Source organism: Hippocampus comes, unplaced genomic scaffold, assembly GCF_001891065.2.
Source record: "Hippocampus comes isolate QL1 unplaced genomic scaffold, H_comes_QL1_v1.1 scaffold486, whole genome shotgun sequence".
Lineage (NCBI taxonomy): Eukaryota > Metazoa > Chordata > Actinopteri > Syngnathiformes > Syngnathidae > Hippocampus > Hippocampus comes.
This window is the reverse complement of record NW_017805138.1, coordinates 58,554-68,918: the sequence shown is the minus strand read 5'-3', so window position 1 is coordinate 68,918 and position 10,365 is coordinate 58,554. Positions and strand designations below refer to the sequence as shown.

Sequence of the window (10,365 nt, the reverse complement as noted above, 5' to 3'; positions counted from 1 at the left end):
ATGATGTGCTATTACCATGTAGCTCACGCCCCTAATGTACTAACATGTAAACAAACTCATAAACAAAATGCTTATTTAAAATGCTTTTTATCTGTTATATTTGATGTGAAAATTGGTCATCAAGACGGAGGGACAACAGAAAAAAAAGGCATTTTATGCGGTGCTAAAGAGTTATTGGTTTGTGAGTTGAAAAAAAAAAGTTTTAAATCACTATTATTGTACCCAGTTAGATGAGTCAAGCACCACGATAAATCAAACTGCTGGTGGCAAGTTCGAAGGAAAGGTCTCTTTGTTGCTATGACAACACTCGCTCTCTGTCTGTGGGATTTAGAACATAATAATAGGGGTGGAGCCCCGCAGTTAAAAAAGAAAAGGAGTCATCATCGCGTTAATGTGGCTTTATATATGATGAGAAATTATACAAAGAAAATTTAGTAACCGGTTTTAGTTCATTTAATTGTACTTAGTGTTAGTGTGAAAAGTAGACATACGAGATGGTCGAGTAAAGTCAACAAGAGCATCTAAATGTATATGGAGGTGGTTAAGTCGGTTGTATTCTGCCCAAAGGCAACTAGGATAAAAAGGTGTGGATCCCTGATTTGCAGTTATTGTTGTTCACTTGTGTGAACATTGTAGAATGACTTCTCGAAATAAAAAAAAGCATTATTTTTCTTGACAGTTTGTATTGAAGGTATAGAAAATTTGCAGGAAACATTGTCAACATACGTGATTTGTCTTTGCGGGGCACATAGACTGTTGTGGACCGGATCCGGTCCCCGGGCCTTGACTTTGACACCTGTGATATGTGCATGTATTTTACCGGCTAAAGAGGTGATTACAGGAAGTAACCCGGTCAAAACACGCAACAAAGAGGCTGTGATGAAAGCCTAAAACAAGCACCAAAAATGGACAACGCAAAAGTCAAGAATCAAGAACGCAAATGGGTCACAGAATTGATGCGGCACTTATTGCAAACATAATCTCATACGCTCAGACAGATTTAAATCCAAAATATTTTCTCACCTAAAACGCTGGTGTTTTATTACAATTCATGGTCGCTTCCATGTTGTGTACCAGATTCAAATGTAAATCCAGGTACCTGGAAATAGAAGATGAAATGCTTCAGAGTGATTATTTCAAGTTCAAGAAAAGATGAACAATTACTGCAAAGAGTTGAATAATGTTTGTGCATGCAGGATGCATGTGCAACAAACAGTATCCCAGTTGACTCTGAGAGGTACCGAGGAGGCCTCCTCCATCTGGCTCCTCCCTGAGAGAAAACATTCCAGTAGAGAGAGAGTGCGCAAAAGGAAGTGGAAAGTCTCCGTCTTACAACACACCGATTGCTTGCTCGGTGGACGTTGAGTGCATGTGAGGAAGTTCTGAAGCCCGGAAAGTGAAGCTCGTCACCCAGCAGCGGGCAGAGGACAATGAAGCTGGTGTTCATCCTGTTACTTTCCACAACCTGGATGCTGTGTGGAGCTCAGTTCTACTACCAGGCGCTGATGGACTATCTGGAGAACAGATTGTTGGCTATTGAGGTAATCATACCTTGGCTTGTCATGCGACATCATGTTTGTTTGCTTCCTCCACCTATGAGGTTATTATCGTATGTTGTACACAACAGCAATTGAATAACATCGAAAGAGTGTGTCCGTTGCATTCATGAAAAGTTGTTCAAATGTTCACAGAGTCAAGCAAAACCAAACAACAATACTAAACTTGCCAATGTCAGAAACAAAACTTCAACACCATCTATTTGTCTCCTCCAAAAGCATCATTTGGAATACGCAAACATTGCAGCTGAGGGAACAGATGGGGTAATGACGAACAAGGGGATTTTCTTGATTGCATTATTTGTTTTCCTGATGGAGACGTCCTCTCTTGAAGTGAAATAATTCATTTGAATGGTGGGGTTTTTTTCTGGTTATGCCTTTCAGAGGGACTGATTTTTTTTTCTTTCTTTTTTCATAACCACTTGTCACAGCAGTGGCAAATCGTAATCGACAATCTTGAAACTGTTATCAGCATGAAATTAAAAAAAAAAAAAGAAATTGCAGCTTGCTGCTGGAGGCTCCATCTGATCAGTAAGTTGAGGCAACTGTTTGAATGTTATATCTAAGCATTTCTTTCATATATTCAGGACCGAAACTAGACGGTGATTTATAGACCAGTAGCATAATTTTACAATGTGTTCTAAAGCCGACTCGGAGTCAGTGTAAAGTCTTTAGAACTGGAGTAATATGTTCTAATGTCTTTGTTCAATTATGAATTTGAACAGCAGTGTTTTGAATGATCTGCAGCTGTTTGATGCCCTTCTGATAGAGTCCACTCAAAAAACTGTTACAATAATCAAGTCTACAGGAGATAAACGCACGCATAAGCTAAAACTTGAATACATTTAGCGTAAGCACCCGGGTAAAAGCCATCTGATTGTCAATGTTTTTTTTTTTTTTGTTGTTGTTTTTTTAAGGACCACATGCACTTGTGGAAAGAGCAGTCACGGCAATACCACATGGAACTTCAGGATTTACACAAACGGTCCAAGAAGACTATAGAGGGTCTGAAGCAAGGACACAGCATGCTATCCACCGATGTGGAGGCAGCAGCGGCCCGATTGAATCGGGTGGAGCAAAACGTGGACTTTGTGGAAAGCCAGACATCCCCACGGGCTTGTGCAAACCAGGCGGACCGGGTGTTGGAGCAGGGAGTGTGGAGCGAGGAGGAGAGTCGAGGAGAGGAGGAAGAGGAGTGGGAGGAGCTGCCCTCCAGAGTAACTGGTGAGATATGTCCTTTGTGGACTCAAAATTGTCTTGTACAATGTCAGACATGTTCAAGAATGACACTGGTCAACAGCAAATTTTCATCAAAGATGGCTTTATGGAGCTAGTATTGGGGTACTGAGGACTAAGCCGAAGCCGATAAGGGATAGGTCAAACCCTTTAGAATGACTTCACATGAAATGTTAGGAAAGCCCTCCTCTCTGTCCATCTTTAAAATTTGTCTTAAAACACAATTTGATTCTTTGGCTTCCCCTCAGCATAACACTCTCGGCTTTGTTTTTGTGTTTTATTGTGTTTACTGTTTTTATGTTCTGGATTCATTGTTGTTACCATTTTGATTTGTATAGTTTGTTTTATTTTATGTACAACACGTTCTAGGCAGCTCTGGTTGTTCTATAAATAAAGTTGAGTTGAGTGTATGTGACCTTAAAAGTATTTTGACAAAAATGTCTACTTTTTTTTCCTAGCACATCAGATTTTTCATAAAATGTCACTTTTCTGTTTTTAAAGTTGCTTGCGCAATACGAATTTTACCACGTGTTGTAATTTATAGCTGTGACGCTTGAGAAAAAAATTCCAGTTGTTGCTAAATCTAACTCTTAACTTATAAATATTATAAAAGATATTATTAGATTACATATTGTATAATAACAATAATAATAATAATAATAATAATAGTGATGATGATGATTATTATTATTATTATTCTTAAGAAAACCTGATGTGCTTGAAATGGCAGATTCAGAATCAGGCCAAAAAAAATGTAATCTAGAAAAGTCTATTTGTATCTTTCATTAAAATAAATAAATAAATAAATAAAATGTAATTTATAGCTGTGACGCTTGAGAAAAAAATTCCAGTTGTTGCTAAATCTAACTCTTAACTTATAAATATTATAAAAGATATTATTAGATTACATATTGTATAATAACAATAATAATAATAATAATAATAATAGTGATGATGATGATTATTATTATTATTCTTAAGAAAACCAGGCCAAAAAAAATGTAATCTAGAAAAGTCTACTTGTATCTTTCATTTAAATAAATAAATAAATAAATAAAAAATACCGGTAGTAAAAATGTGAGTGTAAATTGTGTCTTCAAAATGATTTCATGTCGGCTAGATTTTAATCAAAGACTCTAAAGCAGGGGAGGTTGAACTACGGCCCATGGTTCAACATAAAGCCAACCATTTAAATTATCTCTGCACATATACCAGACAAATATTACCAAACAATGTTTATGGGCTATGTTTTTAAATTTTGTTTTAACTTTTCCTGAAAACACGTGCAGTATGCTGTGATGAGAGAGTCAATTATCTTTGATGTACATATGTAGAGTACATGCGAAGGTTGGTTCATTAAAGCTAAAGCTTTAGTAAGTAAGGTACTGAACATCGTAGACTGCAAACGCTACTTCAAATCATCTGCAATGAGTCTGTTTTGAACATTAACTTCAAGGGGATAAAAATAAAATGTATGTTTATGACTTCTGATTCCCAGACTCAGTAGAGTCATTTGCAGGACTCATGCCCTGAAATGTTTTCATTTTATCACATCAGTATTCATTTCACTGGAACACGAAATGAAATATCAAATATGTTTTAATTGGCTCCAAATGGTGATGGTTGATCGTGAAACTCCTTTGGGTGTATTTAGGCAAAATGAACACTTTCCTCAATGTCTCAAACACACACACACACACACACACACACACACACACACACACACACACACACACACACACACACACAACATCCAGCACAATTATGACATCTGTGCACAGTCATACAGTTTAGAACTAGGCTTTGCTTTTTCTCCCAGAAACAAACATCAATGTAAAGCTCATGAGAGACGTCGTGCCCATTGTAAGGTGACCCCACGATGAACTGATATTCCTTGTCAGGAATTGGCTACTTTTTGTTGGAGAGTCTAATGTTTATTTGCCTCAGGTCATGTCAGAGGAGAGAGCCTCTTTTGTCCCAAGCCGCTTTTATGTTCCATTTCATGGCACTCTACCCTGAAGGTTTTCAATGGGACTTTGCTGCATACAGTTGTTGACTGTATGAGGAAATTACAGCTAGGTTGCTAAGCTTTTTTTTTTTTTTGGAGACCCATTTTTGGACTAATGTTGAGAGGACCCGACTGCAGGGAAGCTGGGCAGGATGTGGTCGAAGACAAAATGTTATTATTTTCCAAAAGATCAAAATCACTAATTTAACAAAAGTCCAAAATAAATTAGGTCAAAGTATCCCAAAACAAACATGAAGAAAAAGACTTGATGCCTGAGCACAAAAATAGTGATGATCTTTTCAGAGATGGAGGATAGGTTCCCAAAAAGCATTCACATATATGCAAATTTACATACACTGAACCGCGAATATGAGGGTGTTCATTGCACAAATAATCTGGACTTGCACAAGCATGTAGCCCACAATGCCGATAACGTTTTGCGTTTTGTGTCTGCGTAGACTGCGTGGAAATCATCTCTGCCATCCGGTCGGTGAAGATCCTGAAGCGAGTGGGTGGTTCTAAGGGCGTGTGGCTCCGGGACCCTCGGTCATCCAAGGTCTACGTATTTAACGGGACAGCGGGGGACACCATCTACCAGTTTGAGTCCGTCAAGGAGTTTCTTCAGGGCTCCCCGGGTGTCGCCCTCGGTCGGCCGATCAGGCTGCCGTCCAATTGGAGGGGCAGTGGCGTCGCTGTTTACAACGGTTATCTGTATTACATCCAGCAGGGGGAAGACATGAATGTGGTCAGGTATGACATCATTGGTGGCAGGCTCATGGATGTCGCCATTCTCCCCGTGGAGAGCCGAGCTGCTGTTTACAGCCTCAACCCCGAGACAGTAGCAGATCTCGCAGTGGACGACCAAGGCCTCTGGCTTCTCTATGCCAGCGGTGAGACCGAACCAAACATCAACCTCGCAAAAATGGATCCCGTCTCTCTGGATATCGAGCAAATCTGGGACACCCGCTGCCCGAGGGAGAATTCGGAGGCGGCTTTCATTGTCTGTGGCGTCGTCTACGTTGTTTACAACACGTTGCAGACCAGTCGCTCTCGGGTCCAGTGTGTGTTTGATGTCAATGACAAGGTGGTGAGTGAGGAGGCACCCCTCTTTTATTTCCCTCGACGGTATGGAGGACATGCCAGTCTAAAGTACAATGCCGAGGAGAAACAGATCTACAGCTGGGACGATGGCTACCAAATCCTCTACAGGCTGACGACCAAAAGGAAAATGCTGGTTTGACGGCCCAAACCAATGTCATTTATGGTAAAAATGTGTTGTCAAAAACATGGAAACACAAGTTAGTTTCCACAAGTCTTCGATGTTAACAAACACTTTGATTGTTGTCAAAGGCAGGGGTCCCATATCTACCGGTCCGTGGACCGCCCATTTGTTTTCGTTTTTGCTGGGCATCGGTCAAACATACATCCCGCCTCCAACACCACGCAGCCCATCAATTAACTTCCAAAGGGCAATATAGAAAGGGTTGCGTGATTTTACGATCGAGATTTGTGATATTACATGACCAGCGGCGAGCTGTGAGCATATTTATGCAATCAGACATGGTGGGAACTCTAGCTAATCGGAGTCCTCATTCTAACATTGGTTTGCAAGTGGAATTCACCACCAGAATTCACCAAGAAATGAAAGAAGATTCAGTCCAGAGAATGTAATAGAACCAATTTTGACAAAACGCACATCTGTACGTGCTGCTCATGGACAGCCATGACTTCCAAAGATGAAGCTATTTTGACAAGAAAAGTTCCTCTCCTGGCGATATCTCCAGAGCGGCATGGAGGAAGAAGCTGTTATGTGTGGTATGTCATCCAAAACAAGACAATACAAGAAACCTGCTGAATTATTTATACAAGTAGCACCCAAGTGATTAAGTGGAAAGCATGAAAATGCGAGCACAACCTGACCGTGTAAATATTTGAAGTAGCAATGATGCAGCTTTTGTGTAAGCACTATATCAAGATGTATTGTATTGATATGGACCTTCCAGAAATTACATCTTAAAGGGCGTATGAGAGGACTGACACGGGTGTAGTTCAGCAAAACTTTCTCCCGGCTATAGATGCCAATTACTTCCTTCTACTATCAACAACTGGTATCGGCGGCCTTTGAGAACACTTGATACCTTGTATCGTTACTTGTCCATCCCGAATTAATAGTATAGCTAAATGCTTAAAATGTGTATTTTCTACTACTTCACCTGGACATACAATTATTGTATATCCAACATGTCTCATATTTTCAACTGCACTATACTATATCATCAGGATCATTACTGTAATGTACCGCAACATAAGAATTGTTTAATAATTAAATGTTGTTGAGGATCCTTGCAGTGTGAGGCAGTGCACATTTGACGATCTCATCTAATGTCGTTGGGGAGCGCTCTGGCTCGTTAGGCTGACAGCATTATCCGGCAAAAACAAACAACAGCTCACTTTGCATAAATCATTTAATCAAAAGGCAGATCATGTCACAAACCAAAACACGTCACACCCAATGGAAGGGAAACAATTAAGAGGTTTTACAGTGACAAGTGGGGAACAAAATAATGCCAATTATTTCACTGGTAAGTCTATAACAGACTCCTTAGACTAAGTGCTCATTTCATCAACAGAATATTTTCTCACTTGTCACTATTATACAAAATGCCCATTAAAAAAAAAAAACAACGGTATTTTTGTTCAAACTCAAAGAAATCATTTTGAGAACGGTGGTGACATGAGGCGAAGCTAAAAGGTTAACAGTTCAAAGAGCAAACAACCACACATGGTTACAAATACGTGACTGCCTAAAAGTGCAGGGGGTGTCAAAACAGCACAGGAAACACTTAAAAGTTGAAGAAATCTGAAGTTGATCTAAAATTATAAAGAAATGAAAGTTCAGAAGATGCACAGAATCCACAACATGAACAAAATGAGTGGGACAGGAATCCTAAACTCGGTCACCCCCTTACATCCACATCCATATGTTTTGTATTTGTCCGCTTTTTTTCTTGTGTGTGTTGCGCCTTTCACGAGGCTTTCACTGAGGATCAGCAAAGCACAAATATGGTAATGCTCTTGACTCTCACACTCAAATTACTTTGACAAGAGAGATGTAATGTTGAGCATATAATTGCTTAAACAGAACATATTGACAAAACAACCACAACATTTTTTCTGACATAGCCCAGCACACACTTTACTGTTGTCTTCACCTTATTTCATTGTTATGGTTCAGTTCCAGTTTTATGATGATATTTACAGACAGTTGCTAATGTGAAAATGCCTGTAGTGCACAGCGAATAAAGGTTTTTATGTTGGCATCAGTTTCAACCTTTAACTCCTATTATTTCTCACGGCAGTTTTTGTTTTGAAATTAGAACAACTTGGAAGTCAACTCGAATCACGGTGTTCCAGTTTTATTTTTGATCGCGATGAAGTCATTACTGCTTGAGATGTCAACGTGGGCCAAAAATATTGTCTCTTGCTTCAGTTTTGATGAAATGATGGCATTTTTCTCATTTATTATTTATGATGGCATTCAAGAGACAGTTGGAGCTCACCTTATTACGGAAATCTGACTGGTTGAACTGGTTTTAATGAGACATACTGTGTGTAGGATCAAAAAGAATTGCAGGATACCTTTGATAAAAAGCGTCTATGTCTGGTGGTGCTTATTTTATGTCTCCCTTGACACGCACATACATGTAGGATTACATTTAATGGTGAGGGGCCACTCTCTAATTGCCATTCACACCTTTTTTTTTAACCAATTTTTTACAGGGGCACCTGCCACTGTACACCCACTGCGAGCGTAATGCCTGGCCTGCCATGTCCTGTCCTAATTTCCATACATATAAAATCCAATTCCTATGCAATGTTATTATTGTTTTCTATTGTTTTAGCCTAAATTGTATAGATACTCCAACTTGAAAAACTGCTCAATAAAAACACACCGATATCACTTGAATAACCTGACATAAACAGTAACTTTTGGGCATGGTCAACAACATTTTGGTAAGAAAACGATGCCCTCCAAGTTGTAACGGCGGGCTGTCTGGCAAGCACCACAAAGCTAGCTGAGCCAGCCGTGCCCCTGACATAAAGACGGTGAGTGCGGTGCTTCGAGTAAAGAGTAAACTGTGTTGTGTTAAAGTATCATTTCCGTTGTCCAGTCACAGTTTCATTTATACCTTGTGGTATTCTCAAGAAGCGGTCTTGAATTTCTTTTTAATTCGCTTTATTTTGTAGCTAACACAGGTAACCTGGTATCCGTTTTCCTACATATCCACCAGACTCTGCAGTCTTTTTTTTTGTCTCCTCTCCGCTACTGTGTGTGCTACTTCTACGTAGTGCCCGCAAGTGTTCAGACTGATACGCCACGTAACGTAAATGGCTTGTGTTACAGGCTATGGTTTACTGAAACCTTTGGCAAGACCATTAAAAACATGCAGCTGGATATTAAAATGTAAATCATGAAAAGTTGTTCTTCTAAAAAGTTTGATATTGGAGTGAAACCTCTGCCGTGGTCCTTTGTGTTTGTGAACAGTATTTGATTACAATAAAGCACTTGCTGGGTGTTCACAAGTAGTCAAATGGAAGTACTGGTACTCATACTTAAAAAAAAAAGTGGTTTCAGTGCATCCAGTCTTTCTTTTTATCTGTTGTGTTGTACGGTTCGACTGCTCTGTCATAAAAAGGCACACAGATCCACCATACTGCATGTTTAAGCAATGAACAAGACCGGTTAAAAAAAAAAAACATACAGAAGAAAATCCTTTGGAGGATACCTGATATTTTGCGGCATGAATTTCTCCTGTACCATGAGGGAAAATAAAAACCAGCACTGACTATGAAATCTCCTGAAATAAAATTGTCAAATTTAGAGGTTTCAATGACACCAAGAGCTGTGACATCGACCACAAACAACAAGCAAAGGCCAATAAGACCAAAAGTCACCGCTTGGTAATGTCAACCCGACTGGACTGAGCCCAACTCGTCAACATAACAAAAAAAAAAAAAAAGAAAAAAGTAAATGCCTAAAACAGATTCTGGCGGACACGCCTGTACATTTCCTGAAGCCCAAAAGCCCCCCCGAGAAATACTGTGATATATGAAACATGCACACTGAGGTCAGTGATACTGTGTCATCCATCTTGGAAGACGCTTCACTTCAACACTGAAGGAAATGTTATCATTTTTTGTGGGGGTGAGGTTTGGGCCACATTGGGCAGAAATTGAGAGTAAACCAGTTTTGAACCCAAACCTGCTGACTGTTTTTATTAAAAGACCCGATGGCTGCCACTAAATGTGATCCATTTAATCTTTCCCCAATCATTTTCAATCTTTTTTATTTTTTTTCATATCTGTTTTCATTTTTCGTTTTCGCATTTTTAGGAAAATATGTTGCGGGTCACCGCTGCATCTGAGACATTTAGCCATCAACTAGTTCAGGATTTGTTTGTGATTTGTACATTGCTTCTGGTTTTTTTGGGGGGGTTTTCTCCCACTTGGGCCCAGTAAAAAGATGTCTTAAATCCAACCTCCAATTGGTTGCCACCAGAAATT

The 10,365-nt window shown here is 39.5% G+C and overlaps 1 protein-coding gene across 1 annotated transcript; it reads left to right on the top strand.

Annotated features, from left to right (window-relative positions):
• The first annotated feature begins 1,303 nt into the window (after positions 1–1,303).
• Positions 1,304–8,117, top strand: LOC109514261 (olfactomedin-like protein 3B). Its single transcript, XM_019867191.1, has 3 exons — positions 1,304–1,541; positions 2,474–2,780; positions 5,259–8,117. Exons 1-3 carry the CDS (start codon positions 1,431–1,433, stop codon positions 6,038–6,040), a joined length of 1,200 nt encoding a protein of 399 aa, XP_019722750.1. The 5' UTR covers positions 1,304–1,430; the 3' UTR covers positions 6,041–8,117.
• The last annotated feature ends 2,248 nt before the right edge of the window (positions 8,118–10,365 follow it).

Coding starts and splice junctions, on each gene's coding strand:
- LOC109514261 (XM_019867191.1), top strand. CDS start 1,431: ATGAAGCTGGTGTTCATCCTGTTACTTTCCACAACCTGGATGCTGTGT. Junction 1,542..2,473: donor ACAGATTGTTGGCTATTGAG/GTAATCATACCT, acceptor TGTTTTTTTAAG/GACCACATGCACTTGTGGAA. Junction 2,781..5,258: donor GCTGCCCTCCAGAGTAACTG/GTGAGATATGTC, acceptor GTGTCTGCGTAG/ACTGCGTGGAAATCATCTCT.